General features: G+C 40.5%; 1 protein-coding gene across 1 annotated transcript; it reads left to right on the top strand.

Moving 5' to 3' along the window:
• The first annotated feature begins 2,554 nt into the window (after positions 1–2,554).
• Positions 2,555–19,657, top strand: LOC128843690 (natural killer cells antigen CD94-like). The gene is made up of 8 exons (XM_054040729.1): positions 2,555–2,627; positions 8,101–8,261; positions 10,015–10,110; positions 13,174–13,266; positions 16,192–16,308; positions 17,408–17,559; positions 18,347–18,450; positions 19,067–19,657. Exons 3-8 carry the CDS (start codon positions 10,017–10,019, stop codon positions 19,182–19,184), a joined length of 678 nt encoding a protein of 225 aa, XP_053896704.1. The 5' UTR covers positions 2,555–2,627; positions 8,101–8,261; positions 10,015–10,016; the 3' UTR covers positions 19,185–19,657.
• The last annotated feature ends 202 nt before the right edge of the window (positions 19,658–19,859 follow it).

Genomic DNA, 19,859 nt, shown 5'->3' with positions numbered 1-19,859 from the left:
GAGATTGCTAGCTCAAAGTTATCGATAAACTAGGCAAATACAATTTAGATGGGGCTACTATAAGGTGGGTGCATAACTGGCTGGATAACCGTACTCAGAGAGTTGTTATTAATGGTTCCCAATCCTGCTGGAAAGGCATAACAAGTGGGGTTCCGCAAGGGTCTGTTTTGGGATCGGCTCTGTTCAATACCTTCATTAACGACTTAGATATTGGCATAGAAAGTACGCTTATTAAGTTTGCGGATGATACCAAACTGGGAGGGATTGCAACTGCTTTGGAGGACAGGGTCATAATTCAAAATGATCTGGACAATTTGGAGAAATGGTCTGAGTTAAACAGGATGAAGTTTAACAAAGACAAATGCAAAGTGCTCCACTTAGGAAGAAAAAATCAGTTTCACACATACAGAATGGGAAGAGACTGTCTAGGAAGGAGTATGGCAGAAAGGGATCTAGGGGTTATAGTGGACCACCAGCTAAATATGAGTCAACAGTGTGATGCTGTTGCAAAAAAAGCAAACATGATTCTGGGATGTATTAACACGTGTGTTGTGAGCAAGACACGAGAAGTCATTCTTCCGCTCTACTCTGTGCTTGTTAGGCCTCAACTGGAGTATTGTGTCCAGTTCTGGGCACCACATTTCAAGAAAGATGTGGAGAAATTGGAAAGGGTCCAGAAAGAGCAACAAGAATGATTCAAGGTCTTGAGAACATGACCTATGAAGGAAGGCTGAAAGAATTGGGTTTGTTTAGTTTGGAAAAGAGAAGACTGAGAGGGGAAATGATAGCAGTTTTCAGGTATCTAAAAGGGTGTCATAAGGAGGAGGGAGAAAACTTGTTCACCTTAGCCTCTAAGGATAAAACAAGAAGCAATGGGCTTAAACTGCAGCAAGGGAGGTTTAGGTTGGACATTAGGAAAAAGTTCCTAACTGTCAGGGTGGTTAAACACTGGAATAATTGCCTAGGGAGGTTGTGGAATCTCCATCTCTGGAGATATTTAAGAATAGGTTAGATAAATGCCTATCAGGGATGGTCTAGACAGTATTTGGTCCTGCCATGCGGGCAGGGGACTGGACTCAATGACCTCTCGAGGTCCCTTCCAGTCCTAGAATCTATGAATCTATGAAAGTTTGCTGCTCAGGCATTTCCACTTCTTGTCCCAGCTGAAACTAAGAAATGCAAAAATTAAACACAAAGTCACACCGATTTTTATGAACCTCAGTAAAACATTTGTATTTTGGATCGAATCTGGGTGAAATCTGGGTGAAAGTTCATGTATGTATTGTACCCAAACTGATTTGTCCTGGGCCCAGTTTCAGTGATGTTGTTTTCATGATGCTTTGTCCCTGGGATCTGGAAATTCACTCTCCATGGATTCTATCAGGAAAAATGCAGGGCCAAATTCTGCTCTCAGTCATAATGTAAATAAGGAGTAACTTCACGGAGAAAGGTGGAGATACTACTGATTTGCACCAGTGTAAATGAGGGCAGAATTTGGCCCAGTGTTTTTCCCTCCAGAAAGATTCTCTAAATCTCCAAGATAAAACTTTCCTCTAGGCCTCCCTGTGAATGCTATGTCTGATTTGAGTTCTCACTCTCTTGAGATTGTGAGCACCTTGGGGCAGGTCTTGTACTCAGCTGTGCACACTGTCAGCACTTAATAAATCATCATCTATCACTGCCCCTATTCCAGATGTGAACAGCTGTTTTGCATTTTCTTGCACATTCTCAGAGCTGAGAGATGTAGCAGAGACCACAATCCATACCGCTAGAGACCCAGAAATGTCATCAATGAAAGGCTTCATCCAAAGTTCTTCTTGTGTCTTTCCCATTCTAAGGGTTGTATACGGAGAAGGCTGGATTCCTGACTTTGATGCAATGTCACTCATAGACAGCACATCCCAGAATCTAACCATTCAGCCAAGCTAAATGCTTTCTCCATCTTCTCACTTTCCACACTTGACTGCCAAATAGGAATGAAGGTGCTTATGGGGTTGAAGATGCTGAAGCCACAAGTGCTGATGTTGATGATGATGCTCATTCCGCCAGTGCTGCTGGTAGTGGGGAGTCCTGTTTGGGCCCCAGCCCAAATACCATTGAAGTCAGTGGGAATCTTTTTGTTGACTTCTATGGCCATTGGAGAGTAAACATGAAAAGTCCCATCCAAGAACTAAAGCAAGGAGGGTATGTGCTTGGACTTCAGTTGAGTATTTGTTTCTGACAGTTACTTAGCTTCAGAATTTAAATAACACCAAGTAGCTTTTGAAGTTAAAACAACAGGTGTTGTCAGTGCTGGTTCAGTCCTCTGAAGAGGAAAGTCTCTTTGTTCTCAGTGCTTTTGGACAAGGGCCGTGCCTCTCTAATCAGCAATATGAGCGCTTCCTTTGCGGTTTCAGCCGGAACATTGCAGAACAAATAATTATCCCTCTCTTGGCTTGTGCTGTTCCACTTATAACAGGACACTCGAACGGTGATATCACACTTCCCATCTCTCTCCCTGTGGGCAAAGACAAGGGAAGTACAGGATTTAAAGTTGTAGTCCAGGACTTGGAGGCCGAGGCTGTGGACCCTCGGACACAAACAAAGCTAATACCAGTTTTTCTCCAGGGACTTTCCTTTTTACTAAGGTAATTGCTATAGATTACATTCGTTGTGTCTGTTTGTACATTAATTTTTTTATTTCCTTGGATAAAGATTAATACAAACTATATTGGGAAGTCTTGCAATTGTAGTCTAGTATTTATTTAATGTCTGAGGTGACATTTTCCCTCCCTTATGGATGGAGGCTAGCTAGTATCAAACAGCACTGGACAAAGCACTTGGAAGGAAAACCAAGTATTGTGAGGTGATGAGGTGAATGGGAGTTGACAGTACTCAGAACATTGCAGAATTGGACTCTGTGGTTCTGATACAGCGACGTACAATGCCTGGGTGGACTGCAGAACACTCACACAGCGAAGCTGAATTTAATGGTGCTCCATGCGAGCATAGTGGTTCACCTGTGCGCTGTACATTGTAGGATAAGGCCATATAAATATAGCTACTAGAGCTGGTCCCCAAAATGGGACAGGGAGGGGGTGTAAAATATTTTTGTGAAAAGATTTTTTTTTTCTTGTTTTGAACATTTTTTAATATAATTAAAACTTCAAAATGTAAAACTGTAACTTTCTTTATAGTTGATGGGAAAATGGGAGAGGGGGAAATGTGTAGGAAAGTTTACAGAGAGAAAAAGAGTTTGCTTCCCTTTAGTCCATACAGTCTAATTAGAGAACACACAGGAGAAAAAGAGGGAAGTGTTCATATGAGATGTTTCTTCTTTGCCTTCATTCCTTTCCTGTGTACTATTTATTTCTAAGATTTTCCTATTTATTTCTGTATTTTCAATGGGTTTGTAAGCCTTAACTATTTGCATGGTTTTGGTCTCCGTTTACCCTGCTTTCTTTTTAATTGCTCTTTCTTTCTTTCTTTCTTTCTTTCTTTCTTTCTTTCTTTCTTTCTTTCTTTCTTTCTTTCTTTCTTTCTTTCTTTCTATTAATTTTATTTTAATCCTACCTCACATACCATAGAGAACAATCTTATCTTGGCCAGAGGATTGGACTCGGGGTAATATTTTCAAAAGTCCCTAAGGACCAGATTTTCAAAAGTGTTTAGACATCTAAAGATGCAGATAGTTGCCCAGTGACATTTTGAAGGTACCTAAGTCCCATGGGAATTAGGTGCTTGTCAAAATCCTATTAGGTGCCCATTTTCAAAGTGACTTAGGCACTTAGGAACCTAAATCTCATTGATTTTCAATGCCAAACTCACCCTTTAAAATGTTACCCTAAATGAATTACAATTAGATTGTAGTCTGTTACACCTCAAATGTCTGAGTCAATGATTTGCTGAACTCTAGCATAGCCATGAAATGTGCATTAAATCAAATTCTAAAAAATTACAGAACTGTGAATACTAGTGATTGGATCCTGTGAGGTGCTGAATGCCCCTTAATCTACTCTGAAATGCCTATGAAGTCAGCAGGAGTTGAAGGAGATCTGCAATTCATCGGACTGGCTATTAAAGCTGCAATTATATGCAATGGAAAACTGGGGATGCAGATTTTTGTTTCATAGCCTCCAGCTTGTGCCTCTTAGGGACTAAGACCAAAGGATCTCTGTAAATAATCATTCTGAATTATTATTCTTTAATGAAATATAGAAAGGAGAGATGGAAAAGACATAGCAATGAAGAACTGTACTCTACAGTCTACTTTACAAGGCTTTGTCCAGTTCAGTTTTAAATTACTCAGGTTTTAACAGGGCTTGCCATGCTACAGAGGAACACTTTATGATATTCAGCATTAATTTTCCCTTTACGCAATTTCTTCTCATTATTGTTAATAGTACCTAAGAAAATGCTAGAGAATTTCTCTTCAGCTTTCTTGCATTCACCCTTCAAATACTTGTCATATGAAGGGACATAGAAATTTTCACACTGGATCAGACTAGTTCTAGCTCAATATCCAGCCCCTGACAATGGCTAGCATCAGATGCTATCCAATGAAGTTTTAAACCATTACATTAGTCATATGTGGAATAATCTGCCCCCAGCACTAGGCTTCATTCTGAGTTCTAACAGAGGTTGGCTTAAACACTGATTCATGAGGTCTAATATCCCTTCCCTAACTTTTGTTGTATGCAGTGTTGTTGTAGCCATGTGAAAGCTTGTCTCTCTCTCACCAGCAGAAGTTGGTTCAATAAAAGGTATTACGTCCCCTGTCAGGACTCTCTAAAATTGTTGTTGCCATTAATTACAATTCTGCATATTCTGATACCCATATAAATGTCCCTTTATGAATCCTTATAAGTTCTTGGCCTCAGTGACTTCCTGTGGCAGTGAGTTCCACAGTTTATTTACATAATATGTGAAAAACTATTTACTTTTATCAGTTTGGAATTTCCCACCTTTTGATTTAATTGAATGTCCCTTTACAGAGACTGAGAGAACAGAATTTCCTGCTCTGCCTTCTCTAGATTATTTATTACTTTATATACTGTTATCATGGTCCTTCTTCTTCATCTTCTTTCTACAATAAATAATTCCAGTCTTTTCAATCTGTCTTCATATGTGGGTTTTCCCATTACCTTGATCATTCTTGTTTTTTGTGAACGCTTTCACAATAGCCTTTTTGGAGATGGGATGACCAATGCTGCACGCAGTACCTAGATGAGGCCAGGCCAGTGACTTATATAAAGGCATAATATTTTTGTATAATTCTCTATTACTTATGCATACTAACATTTTGTTTGCTTTGTTGACCCACAGAGCAGAGGTTTTCATTAATCTATCTACAGTGAGGTCTGGGTCCCTTTCCTGAGGTGATACATTAATTTAGACCTCTGTAAGGTGTACAAGTTGTTTAAATTTTCCCTTCAAATGTGTATTACATTGCATTTACTGACATTGGGTTTCATTTTCAATCATATTGCCCATTTTCCTAGCTTGTTTAGGTCTCTCTGAAGTTCTTCACAATCCTCACTAGTTCTGATTGACCTAAATAGCATTGTGTTGTTTTGCTGCCTCATTATTTACGCCCTGCCTTTCCATGCTATTAATAAACACATTATAGAACATGGGATCTCATACAGAACCTTGAGGCCTCCAATGTTAACCATTTTCCTTGATGAAAACTGACCATTTACTACAACTCTGCTTTCTGCCTTAGAGCCAGTTTTTGATCCATGACTACACTGTGCGTCGCACCCCATGACAACTTAACTTCTTCAGTAGCCTTTTGTGCGGGACCCTCTCTAATTTATCTACTACCTTATTGCCATATTTAAAGAATTCTAAAGGATTCATGAGACATGATTTTCCTTTGCAGAATCTGTTCTGGTTAGACCCTATCAGATCATGATCTTCCAGGTGTTTTGTTGTTGTTTTAAATTATCTTTACAACCAATTTACCAAGTACAGTTATAAGGCTTGCTGATCTATATTTCCCCAGATCACCCATAAAGCCTTTTTCAAATACAGGTACAACATTTGTTACCCTCCAGTCCTCAGAAACAATGTCTGTTTTTAATGAGAGATGACATATTTTTGTTAGGAGCTGCTCAGCTAATCCGTACTTAAGAACCTTCAAAATACTGAGATGTACCATCTGGGCGTGGTGACTTACTGATTTATAAATTATTTGGTTGCTCACGCACTGCTTCTTCTGACAGATCAATCTCTGCAACCCAATCTCTGTTACCAGAAAATAGCAGGTCAGGGTAGGACTCTTGCCAATATCCTCTGTGATTCAAAGAAATCATCTAGCTTCTCAGCAGTTTCTCATCCTTAATTGGTCCTTATAAACTCTGGTGATTCAGAAGACCTACTGATATTTTTTTTCAGGGTTTCTGCTTCTGCTAAACTTAAACAATCTCTTGTTTGTTTTTATACCTATTTGCTATACAAAATTTATTTTGATTCTTCTAATTTCCCTCTTACCGGTTGAAATTTATGATCCTTTTTATTGGCCTCAGTGGGGTCAGAGTTCCAAATTTTGAAGGAACTCTCTTTGGCTTGAATAGCTTCTCAAAACCCACCATGTAGCCATATTGGCTTATTACTTGCCTTTCTGGTTCTTTTTTCATTCATTGGTACATGCATTTTCTGAAATTTTATTATGGTTTAAGTAGCATCCATGCCACCTCTAGGGAGTTTACTTCATTTGTTTTTTCAAGACCCCCTTATTGATTGTTAAAACCACACACAACTTTCATTGTCTTCCATGGAACTTAGGGCTTCTCTGCACTTCTTACATCAAGCTCTTAATTTTTCTTCATCTATCGAGTCTTCCACCCCTTAACCATACCACGATGAAGGAAAGTTACATACTGTAGATATGTCAGATAAGATTTCATTAGATTACAGATGTCTTTTGTTGTATTTTCTCTGAATTTCCTTTAATTAGTGGATATATTTATGGTTCTTAGAGGACCTCAAATTTACACAAAGTATTTTAAGGAGAAGACACAGCACTTCTAGAGTGCTAGAAGGCTGTCTCTGATTCTACAAGTATCAGGAGGTAGCCGTGTTAGTCTGTATCTACAAAAACAACAAGGAGTCCTGTGGCACCTTAAAGACTAACAGATTTACTTGAGCATAAGCTTTTGTGGGTAAAAAAACACTTCTTCAGATGCATGGAGTGAAAATTACAGATGCAGGCATTATATACTGACATACGAAGAGAAGGGAGTTACCTCACAAGTGGAGAACCAGTGTTGACCGGGCCAATTCGATCAGGGTGGATATAGTCCACTCCCAATAACTGATGAGGAGGTGTCAATTCCAGGAGAGGCAAAGCTGCTTTTGTAATGAGCCAGCCACTGCAGAACTAAAATTCATTTGCAAATTTACACAGTATTAATTTGGGCTTGAATAGGGACTGGGAGTGGCCAACTGTATTTTGAGGGTAGCAATCTGGCAAACATCTTCTCCCAACTCACTTTAAATTTTGCAGAAAATTTTTACCTTGGACCAAGTTCTCACCTACTAATTTTAATACAAATCTGCCCTTTTGGTGATTTATGTGGAGCCCCAAAATTGAGTTTATAATAGAAACTAAATTGCAGCTGTAACTAGGTAGGGCCTGCATCATTCCATTATATTTACATTATTTTTTATAAATACAGGCAGTTACTAGTATCAGAAGGAGATAAAGTGTGGCTGCTCTATTCTTCACATTTTCTTATGCCACCTTCATCACTATCTATCTGAGTACCTTTCAGTAGTGCACTAAGGGAGGTGACTAACATCTGTCACATACACTTTGTTCTTTTCTTCTCCTCTGGCCTAGAGGAAATTATGTGAACAGTGTAGTTTGGAGGGTGTGTGAGTGTGTGAGCAGAAGGTGATGTCTGTGATGGTTTAGTTCCTGTGGAAGTTTGCTCCTGAGAAATTTCTGTCTCCTGTATAGACCAGCTTTGTCCTTGTGGTACAAAATACCATTGTGCCAAAGAAGTGGAGTTGTTGGTCCCATGGCCTGATCTTGGAGCTTCAAGCAATCTTTTAGGAATCTGAGCACCATGAGGCTAGAGACTAATATCTTTAATTTGACCTGGTATTCTATAGGGAGCTAGTCCAGTGACTGGAGGACTGATGTTATATTCATGCAGCAGCCTGTGTTGCTGAGGAGACATGCTGCATCTTTCTGTAGTAGTTGGAATGTCCTGCGACTGATGGCTTCATGCCCAGCTAAAAAGCATTGCTAGCCCAGCCAGGAGGTGACAAAGGTGTGTATAACTGAGGCCAAATCATCATCCACCGGGATGTGATGGAGTGGCCTAGCCAGCCATAAAAGGTAGAATATGTTTGTGACGTTGCACCCCATAATGCTTTATAGAAATATGCTTATGAATGTAAATATGACATAAATTGAATATGTTTTATGTTACATATGCCATGTAACATATCTTTGCAAAGGTTATGTTCTATTGAATGTATTCATCTTATTTGTATGCATGTATCATTTTTATATCTTGACAGAGCAAGGAGTAATGGTCTCAAGTTGCAGTGGGGGAGGTTTAGGTTGGATATTAGGAAAATCTTTTTCACTAGGAGGGTGGTGAAGTACTGGAATGGGTTACCTAGGGAGGTGGTGGAATCTCCTTCCTTAGAGGTTTTTAAGGTCAGGCTTGACAAAGCCCTGGCTGGGATAATTTCGTTGGGGATTGGTCCTGCTTTGAGCAGGGGGTTGGACCAAATGGCCTGCTGAGGTCCCTTCCAACCTTGATATTCTATGATTCTATCTGAAGTTATGAGCATTGGCTATATGCTTGTATTTACAGTGTTTGCTGTAGGAAGCACGTAAGGCAAATCTGGTCAACATAGTCAGAAGGGGTTATTCAAGTAATTGGGAGTACTTGGCTAACAATGGTCCTTGATAAACACCAATCCACATCTGAGCTTTCCTGGGAACATTCAAACTAGCATATGGACAATGGCATTGGCCTGTAAAGAACTGAGTCATGCATGGACATGTGACTTGCCCATGTGACTCCAAAACTCCACCTTGTAGCTGTAATTCTACATAGGGGGAGAGGGGTTTCCACCCCTAGAGATTATATAAGCCCCTGGGAAACCCCTCCATTTTGTCTTCAGCTGGCTCAAGAGGATGCCTGAAAGAAACTGGAATAAAGGACAGTAATTAAAGGGGTATGAGTGATTTCTGGACCCAGACTAGAAGGAGGCTAGTCTGTCAAAGAAGCTTATTGGAACATCTCTAAGGATGAGATTTACCTGCATTTAGTTTCCTACTGTATTAGACTTAGACTTGCATGTTTTATTTTATTTTGTTTGGTAATTTACTTTGTTCTGTCTGTTATTACTTGGAACCAATTAAATCCTACTTTTTGTATTTAATAAAATCACTTTTTCACTTCTTAATTAACCCAGAGTATGTGTTAATACCTGACGGGGCAAACAGCTGTGCATATCTCTCTATCAGTGTTATAGAGGGTGAACAATTTGAGTTTAACCTGTATAAGCTTTATACAGGGTAAAATGGATTTCTTTGGGGTTTGGTCCCCATTTGGAGCTGGGTATCTGAGTGCTGGAGACAGGAGCACTTGTTAAGCTGTTTTCAGTTAAGCCTGCAGCTTTTGGGGGACGTGGTTCAGACTTCGATCTGTGTTTGCAGCAGGCAAACATGTCTGGCTTGAACAAGACAAGGTACTAAAGTCCCAAACTCGCAGGGAAAATGGGCTCAGAGGTAGTCTAGACCCATCAGGTGGCAGTCCCAAAGGGGTTTCTGTGACCCAAATCATCACAGTGTTTCTTGTGGCCTTTGCTATGTGGGAGTTAAGTGTCTGTGAGGAATGCAGGAGCACTCGTACTGATCCACTGAGCAGGCTGGCCTGTTACATTGCTCCTGTTCATGTTTATGCTATTACTGGCTTTAACAGCCATTTCACTGCAGTACAAATCCCAATGTTCATCTCAGTTCACTAACCCCATCTCTGGAATTTCTATCCCATAACTCACCAGAAATGAGTGAGCAGTCAGTGAGCTTTGTGGACCTCAGATTTCATACTCCTGCAGAGCAGAAGAGAAAACGAAGACCAAAGCATGCCAGGGTCACAGGTACTGTATATTTATAATCTCCTGAATCTATGTCTAACATTATTCTTTTAGCCCTTCTCAAATCTCCTTCCTGAACTTTATCCTACAAACCCTAACATTATATAGCAAGAATCTGTGTTAGAGATTTTTCTCAAATGTCAGTAAAACTATGTTGTTAGTTTTGTGCCAGTTTGTGTGATATGAAGGTACCCCCAGAAATGAATAGTTTTCCAGATATGGGAAGGAGGTGGCTTTGTGCCTACAAAGCCCCGGAATGCAGCAATTTGATTATGAAGTAATAAACTCTTCTGTCACTGGGTGGTACTCGCCTTTTAAGAGGGAAGAGGGTAGTGCACCTGTGATTGGGTGACTGACCCCCAGGTGGGCTTTCAGAGAAGGCATCTGGGTGGATTGCTCTGTGAGCAAATATTTACCGTTTTGAGTGCCCTGTTCGGGTTTTCCAGAACTTCCGGTGCCCTGAAGCCTCACCATGGAATCTTTCTGCCAGTCGGCAAAGCTTTGGAGCCATCACTCATGAGAAAGGTCTCTTGGACCTGAGGATAACCACTGACGCGGTTCCAGACTTAGCTACATATATGACCCTCCCTCCTGCTCTTCCTTGTGGGCACCTACCTGAGATTTTAGACTTTCCAGCTGTCACTCGCCCTCAGACTGGGAGTTTATGCTTGCAGTCCCTCTGCACCTGACTGCAATTTCCCAGCAGATCTGATCAGGGGCCACCGCCGGCAGTTAACTCTTTCTCCAAGGGCTATAAGAGTGTATTCCAGTTACCAACCAATCTTCACAAAGCAAACTGCATTTATTCTTAGGACAAAAGCATTAAAGAGAAAACATATTAAAAAACAATAAAATGACCTGTATGCATGCTAAAAGCTTACCTAAGATCACCCTGAGCTCCAACCCCAGGCTCTGGTAGATGTCAATTTTCAGACCCCCACAACTGGGTTTGCCCATTTGCTCCCAAGTTCATGTCAGCATTTAAGATCAGAAACCATACCCCAATTGTTTAGTACAACTGTTTCTTTATACTGCTCTGGTCTTTGATTTTCAGTTTCCAAGAACAGGTAAACCCCAGTCAATGGCCCACTCCCCCGGGTGTAACTTCAAAAAGGTGTTTTTGTTGTTGTTGTTGTGGCATGAACCCCTCCCCAGAGATTCCCCAGGAAATCTACTTGACACTTATTAAGTCCAAAAGTCCATACCTGTCTGGCACATTTCATTATAGTCATTTGGACTCCTTATACTTGCCAGGTCTCCCATCTACAACCATAATGCTGCACAAGCTTTGCATACTATATACAGGGGGCTTTGGGGAATATGATACAAAAAAGGAAGCTGAGTTCTCTTAGATGATTCAACCTGAATCTCTTGGCTATTCTCCAGAACAGCTTCTAGATAGGCCAGAGTTCTAGTTGCTGCAAGCTAAGGCATCAGTTTACTGGTGCCCTGCAAGGTTTCTTGTAATAACTGTCTTATTTGCAAGCCTCATAAGAAACAGAAATATTTTTACAATGGTTTATATATAGTTTACAGATAGCAGAAAATAAGAAACTAATATTGAACTCACCATCTCAATATATGCTTTCTGTTCGTCTGCATAATCTAATAGTTACAGCCCGCATTGGGTCAAATCCTGATGTCCTTACACAATTTCACTCAGTTCTTACTAGGCCACTACTGCAGGGAACATTTTTTACAGGGCCAGATTCTAATTCCTTTCCTTATGGGGAGTAATATCTTACCCCACAGAATAAGGTACGACTCAACATGAGTAAGGATCGCAGAATCTGGTCCTCAGAGAATTCAGCCCCTTTCCCTGTTCATCACTTATCTGAGAACAGGCTTAAATTAAAAAAAAAAAGTTTTCTATTTGAAATCATTCAGTATGTGGTTTATGTTCCAATCTTTGAGTTGGTTGTTAACTTAATTTGAAGTGGCTACTGCTTCAAGAATTCACTGTTCATACTTCACTATTTGAGCTATATGAGTTGTCACCTAAGTCACATGGTATTGTTTTTGCTTCCTAATTGGATGACTCTGATAAAGGTCAAATTGGAAATCTGGCACAAATTTTGAACAGTGTGTGTAATTAACCAGTGGAACAGATGACAAAGGAATGTGATAATTCTCCACCATTTGGAGTCTTTAAATGAAGATTGACTCTCTTTCTATAAGATATGACCTAGTTCAGCCATAACTTATTGGTTTTAGAAACAGGAATTACTGTCAAGTATCAGAGGGGTAGCCATGTTAGTCTGGATCTGTAAAAGCAGCAAAGAGTCCTGTGGCACCTTATAGACTAACAAACGTATTACAGCATGAGCTTTTGTGGGTGAATACCCACTTCGTCGTATGCATTACTGTGTGTTTGGTCTATGGCCTGTGTTTTATTATGCAGGAACTCAGACCTGATGATCATAACGTTGCCTTCTAGCCTTAACATCTATGAACTTATATTCCCGCCTACTGTAATGACAATTTCATAGACCTGTCTCTCCATCCTTGCCATCCTTCCATCCATTCCAGATGTCTTTCCTTTCCTATCAGAAATTAGTGAGCAAGAAATGGCCTACTCTGATCTGGAGTTTCACACTCTTTCAAAGCAGAAGAGGCAGCAAAATATTATGCATTATGAGCTGCTGGCTCCTTACTTTCTTTTATCAAAGTGTTCATAGCAAAACATCCTCCTCCTGCTGTAGCTACTGTCCATGGTCTCATATTTCAGAAACAATAAAATTAGAATTTTGTCTACTGTGGCAGGAAATGGCACGTTACTGGGAACTTGCTTAGGTCCACATTGGGCCAGGGCCTGGGCAGAAATTGGGATGTGACAGGTCTGGCCTTCACCAGGAGCAACTGTTTTCTCCAAGTCGTCTCAATTCATGCCAGATTTATTGAGCACACATTCAATAGTTATTATTATTGGATTGGTTTAGCTCCAGTGGTGGGTTCTGGCTTTGGTAGACTGGTGTGGCTGAGAGCTCTGACCTGATCCCAGAGTCTCAGGACAGGGGCACATTCTAGCCATGTTTTCTTTCATTTTCTCTCTCTTATTTCTGTTAGAATTTCCTCCATCTTCACCATGGCTCCTTACAGTGATTCTGGGGCTCCTCTGTCTGGCTTTGCTAGTAACGGCAAGGGTTTGGGTTGCCATGGGTAAGTATTTGCCAAGAAGGCAACAAAACATGATCTGAACCATTATAACTTTTAGAAGGGCTTGGAATGCGGTGTGTAAATGCATGTGTGAGACACTGTCATAGTTTGCATTACTTTGTGAAAAACAACTTTCATTTGGTATTCAGAGCCTGTTGCCCGCCGAGTGTGATTTGAATATTACCTGTAAAACATGTGAGAAGCTGAGATACTTTTAAGGTTGTGTCTACACAACATTTTGGAGCAAGAAGGAGCAAGCCTTCAAGCCCAGGTCAACAGACTCAGGCTAGTGGGGCTTCCACTAATGCTCTACAAATCGCTGTACAGACAGCACTTTGAAGTTACGTTCTGTGGTGCAGCTCCAGCTCTGAAGCCTAGGGAGAGGGGTGGTCCTAAGAGTCCTTCTGAGTGAACACTTGAGTTGATTTGAGACTTAAACTATCTACAGTTTAAATGTGGTTAGAAATGGCATCATGACTAGGACTGGGTGAATTTTTGTCAGTGAATATTTTATTAGCCAAAAAATGCATTTTTCAGGGCACTGAAACTATTCGTGAATTCAGGTAGAATTCAATGAATAATTTTGGCCAAAAAATTGATTTTTTATTTAAGAAAGAGAAATGGTTTGTTTCAGTGATTTCAGAATAAAAAGCTTGAAAACTACTTCAAAACAAAACTCTAGGAAGAACTGAAAAAAAATGCTTTGGATTGAAAAACAACCCTAAAAGGAAATGAAAAGACCCCCCTCTCCCTTTTTGTTGATTTTTTTTCCATTTCATTTTGGCTGCCTATAGATCTGAAATTAAATTTGTTGTTTTTGGGTTTTGTTCCAGGAGAAAAACTGGAAAATATCAGTTCAGGTTGGCACATATTCTGTTAATCAGATTTGAAGACCATAGAGACTGTTTTGTAAATAGCAAAGCAGTGTTACCAATTCCTTAATTACTTTAACATCAAAATAAAACTGAAAACTCCACATTGTATAAATCACATAAGAACATAAGAACGGCCATACTGGGTCAGACCAAAGGTCCATTTAGCCCAGTATCCTGTCTTCCAACAGTGGTCAACGTCACGTGCCACAGAGGGAATGAACAGAACAGGTAATCAAGTGATCCATCCTCTGTCGCCCATTCCCAGCTTCTGGCAAACAGATTAGGGACACCATCCCTACCTATCTTGGCTAATAACCACTGATGGACCTATCCTTCATGAATTTATCTAGTTCTTTTCTGAACCCTGTTATAGTCTTGGCCTTCACAATATCCTCTGGCAGAGTTCTGCAGGTTGACTGTGTTGTGTGAAGAAATACTTCCTTTTATTTGTTTTAAACCTGCTGCCTATTAATTTCATTTGGTGACCCCTAGTTCTTGTGTTATGAGAAGGAGTAAATAACACTTCCTAATTTACTTTCTCCACACCTGTCATGATTTTACAGACCTCTATCATATCCCTCCTTAGTAGTTTCTTTTCCAAGCTGAAAAATCCCAATTTTATTAATCTCTCCTCGCACAAAAGCTCTTCCATAACCCTAAACATTTTTGTTGCCCTTTTCTATACCTTTTCCAATTCCAATATATCTTTTTTGAGATGGGGCGATCACATCTGCATGCAGTATTCAAGATGTGGGCGTACCATGGATTTATACAGAGGCAACATGATATTTTCTGTCTTATTATCTATTCCTTTCTTAATGATTCCCAACATTCTGTTCACTTTTTTAACTGCCGCTGCACATTGAGTGGGTGTTTTCAGAGAACTCTCCACAATGACTCTAAGATCTCTCTCTTGAGTGGTAGCAGCTATTTTAGATCCTATCATTGTATATGTATAGTTGGGATTATTGGTTCCCCCCCCCTCCCGTGTGCTAATCCACAGAGGACATGAGTTGTTACAGCCCATGGCTACTGACATTTCTGTCTTTGGGTATGTCTATGCTATGAAGACTGTACCAGAATAGCTACACTGCTGTAGCTATGTCAGCATAACCCCAAAGTGTAGACATGACCTACTCCAATGGAAGGAGTTTTACCATTGGAATAGGAACACCATCTCTCCAAATGGTGGTACCTACATAGCATTCTTTCATTTACATAGCTGTGTCCGTGCTGCGGGTTAGGTCGGCATAGCTATGTCAGTTAGGCATGGTTTTTTTCACACTCCTAACCGATGTAGCTCTGTTGACCTATCTTTCTAGTATAGACCAAGCATTTACCTGAAGTTGTATCAGCTCATACTTTTAGCTCTGGAGGTCTCCAGTTCAATCTCCACTGTGTAAGCTATGAGGGCAACTGCCACAATTCTTATTGGCATCCTGAGAATGCAAAAAGCAAATGATTTATACAAGTGTATTTAATTTTGTTTTAACTCATTTCTTGTGTTAAGGATTTGAGTTCACCAGGCTTCCCATCAAGTGAGAAGGAAAAATGAGAATACTGTGAAAAACTTTCTGTCTTTGGGTATGTCTATGCTATGGAGACTATACCAGAACAGCTACATTGCTTTAGCTATACTGGCATAACCCAAAAGTATAGATGTGATCTACTCTGAAGGAAGGAGTTTTTCCATTGGAATAGGAACACTACCTCCCCAAATGATGGTAGCTACATAGCTTTCTTCGATTTACATAGCTGTATATGTGCTGGGGGTTAGCTTGTCATAACTACATCATTTAGTGGAATGTTTTTTTCACATCCCTGACTACTGTAGCTATGTTGATCTATCTTTCAAATGTAGACCAAGCCTTTAACTCAAGTTGTAGGAGTTTGTGCTTTTTAGCTCAGAAGGTCTCAAGTTCAATCCCCAATGTGTAAGCCATGATGACAACTGTCACAATTGCTGTTAGCATCCTTAGACTGCAAAAGGAAACCAATCTATAAAAGTGTATTTAATTTTGTTATAATTGTTTTATTGTTTTACGGATTTAAGTTCTCCAGGCTTCACATCAAGTGGGAAGACAGAATGAGGAACTTATCCAGAAACAGGCTATTCTGAAAAACTTCACCAAACTGCAGGAAATCTTGAAAAACTGCATGCAGCAAAGAGGTGATCTCCAAACCAATAACATAGAACTCTCAACTGTTGTGAATAGGGAAGGTATCGATCAGAGCTCACTCTTCTGTTATATCCTTTATGGTAATATTGTTGCTTAATCAGAATCCAGTTCTCCTTGTCCTTATTAACAACAAAAGGTACTTCTGTCCCTCTGCACAAAATGTACAAGGGCCTCATCTAAGTATTAATTACATGGAAAGCCACAAACAAATCTTAGCAAAAATATGGTGTCCATAATAGTGGACATGATCGATGATCCCTGGCTCACTAGCTTCAAAGTAGAGAAACCTGGGCGGCTCCTTCCCAACTTACATCTCTCAATGGTACAAGGGAAAGACACTGATAAACAGGGATTTTGACAAATGCAAGAGACAAATAGGCTGCTGCACAGAGAGACCCTCATTCCCTCCCACAGCGGTGACACTGCGCTAGCTTGGATATCAGGTTTTCATCCTAGTCAACATCATCATTGCCATCACTTTGAAAACCAGGCCATGATGGTGATGATTCATCTGCAGCAGAAGCAAGTTGTTCAGAAAGGCATCTCACTGTTGCTAGCTCCTGCACAATTGCTTTTTGTGAGGAGGACAATGCTGTGCTCTGCTGGTTGTTCCTACGTGAGGATTTCTCCCTCTCTCCTCTAGTGCTCTCATTACCTTTCTTGTTCATTGTAATCTGAATGGAGCTGGATGGGAAACAGGTTTCCTGTCCCATGAGCACTTTTGAGAATTCAAAATTTTCCCAGTTCATGTTGGGATAAAACTGAGACCTTTCAAAGTTTTCCATGAAAAAATAGAGAAACCCCAGAGTAGCCAATAGCCTGGAGTTGAGGGGACTCATGCGGGATGAGGGAGAATCAGGGTTAAGTCCCTGCTCTGCCTGATTCAGAAAAGAGCCTTGACCCAAGTATCCCATATCCCAGGTTATTTTGGGGGCACCCACATCAGCTTCATCCTAGCTGGCAAGACAAACAGTACATTCCCAGGGAGAAATATACACACTAGCTAGTACACGATGACATTCTGTATCACACTGCGTCGTACCCATCAATAGAGAAATATGACGGGTCTATATTGCTCTCTTTTTCAAGGAGATAAATGCAGCTCTTGCCCTGAGGGCTGGATACAGCATAGAAGGAAGTGTTACCATTTTACACATGAAAGGAGCTCCTGGGAGAAGAGTCGAGAATACTGCTCGTCTCACAGCTCCAGACTGCTGAGGATAGAGAACAAGGAAGAATTGGTGGGGAATTTACCCTTTGCCTTATTTTCCTGTATTTTCCAAACTACACCTGCCCAATATTCATCTGCTGGGGAAGTGGGATATGGGTATAAAATGAAAAATAACACTGGCAGGGTAAAATGACCCTCTAAACTGCTTGTGTTGTATTCAGAGCTGTGTCCCCAAGAGACACTGGGCAGATTTTGGGCACCAGAGAAGGAGTGAATGCAAATTTTATCACTGACTTCAGGACTGATTAAAGGGAGTGTGATGTCCTAGCCTAGGGATTAGTGCTCTGCATAGCACGAGGAAAGCAGAAAGTCCATTCCTAGGGTCTGAGTCTCCTCTCACTCCATGGTGAATCAGGACGTCCTCCACTGAATTCAATGAAATGAAACCCATCTGAGAATAAAACCAAGCTTTGTCTCTCTTTAACAGAGGCTGGAAATGCTGTTGGGTTAGTGTTTGTGCTGCTCGGGAAGAGAACTCCTCATCTCTCTCATTAGTGATACCCCTGGCTGATGGGACAATTGTGTTGACTTGTTCTCCAGGGTATCCTATCAGTTCTTCTCAGCGAGGACAGTAGCTGTGATGCTTCCCTGGAGGGGCAGGTGCAGATCAAATTGGGCAAAAATCTCATAAAATCTATGGTTAACTATTTTGGAAAAAATGAGGTGTGATTGGCCAACGTATGGGCATTACGAAACACTGGTCCTGTTTGGGACACATCAACCTCATTCTCATCCCTGGTATCCATATACCTACCAAAGTGGATTGATGTAAATGATTTAGTCTTGTTCCCAAACAGGATTTCATAAACAGACTGGTGTGTTTTCACTGGATTGGACTATTCCGTACGGGAGCTGCTACAAGCTGGATGTGGGAGGATGGCACAGCTTATTCTACTGAGCTGTAAGTCTCTGGCAGATCTAGAAGTTGTTCTCTTGTGTTTTACATCCTTGTGCATTTCTTACAGAATTTGCAGTCTGGCACTGCTACTGAACATATAGAATTATTGTGCATTTTTTACTTCTACAAATTCTCACAGGAAGGAGTGGTGCTAGTTGGATTGTTTAAATCTAAATGAATAAACATAATAAAACAATTGAATAACATTAACAGTGGTAGGTGTAACTCTGTCAGAGCTACATACGAATATAGACATTCACAAATATTCTAAAATGGGACATTTCAAAGCTGAAACACTGACTAAGGGTGATGCCACCATTACACTTAATGAGGAAAAGAAGAGAATACCCTCCTACCCTTGAACATTAAATTGCACAACAGCTGCAGTAAATAGAAACAAGAGGCCTTCTCAGCTAAATTAACAATCTCACACTAAAAAAAATTCCAAATCGCAAAGAAATGCTTTTCATAGCTCATCTTGGAGGACATGTTATTCTGAGAAGTGAAATTAATAGGTAAGACAAGTTAACTCCAATATTTAGGCAGCCAAATGCAATGACACTGTTTGTGATTTAAAAAAATGGCATGGCTGAGTGTTAAATGTAGCTTTCCACCCCAGGTTCCAAGTAAAGAGGAAAGAGCCTGGAGCATCCTGTGCACTTTTGAAGGCAGGAGAAGCCACCTCCTATAATTGTACTGAACAATATCGCTGTATTTGTGAGAAGAGAGCTGCTTAGCTGAAGCCTGCTGAACAACACAAGAAGATCACAGCATCCGTGAGACACATAATCCTGGGATGTTCCAAAGAGAAAGAGAAATCACAACCCCTTCGATTTGCTGTGTTACCATTCAGACTGATGGCTGCAGTTTCAGGTGATAAAACACACAGCAGACTGTCAAGAAGCAGGGCAGAAACCCCAAACTGGAATCTTCTCCAGCCAACCAGAGCACTCCCACCATACTGAATGACTGTCATTCCCACTTGGGTTGATAAGAGTTGATTTCAGAGGCCATTAGTGCAAATATTAATAAATACTTTGTAAAAAAATATAGAGTGTTGTTTGTGCACTGGGTGTTTTATGGAAAAATACAATTTGCCCCAAAGAGCTTACAGTGTAAATTCAAACAAAATACAATCAATGAGGCTCATACAGAGACAAAAGAGGAATGGGAGAGGAAGAGATTCACCATCTTGGTGAATGGGGATTGAGCTGGGGATGTCTAGAGCTAAAAGCCTGAGTTAGAGAAATAATTCCCCAGCTGGCAGCTGTAACACACTCACATACTCTGTGGGTTGGGCACACAGGGGTATGTGTCACTCACACTGAACAAGTATCAGAGGGGTAGCCGTGTTAGTCTGAATCTGTAAAAAGCAACAGAGGGTCCTGTGACACCTTTAAGACTAACAGAAG

The sequence above is a fragment of the Malaclemys terrapin genome, chromosome 1 (genome assembly GCF_027887155.1).
Source record: "Malaclemys terrapin pileata isolate rMalTer1 chromosome 1, rMalTer1.hap1, whole genome shotgun sequence".
Taxonomy (NCBI): Eukaryota; Metazoa; Chordata; order Testudines; family Emydidae; genus Malaclemys; species Malaclemys terrapin.
This window is presented reverse-complemented; position numbering and strand designations above follow the sequence as displayed.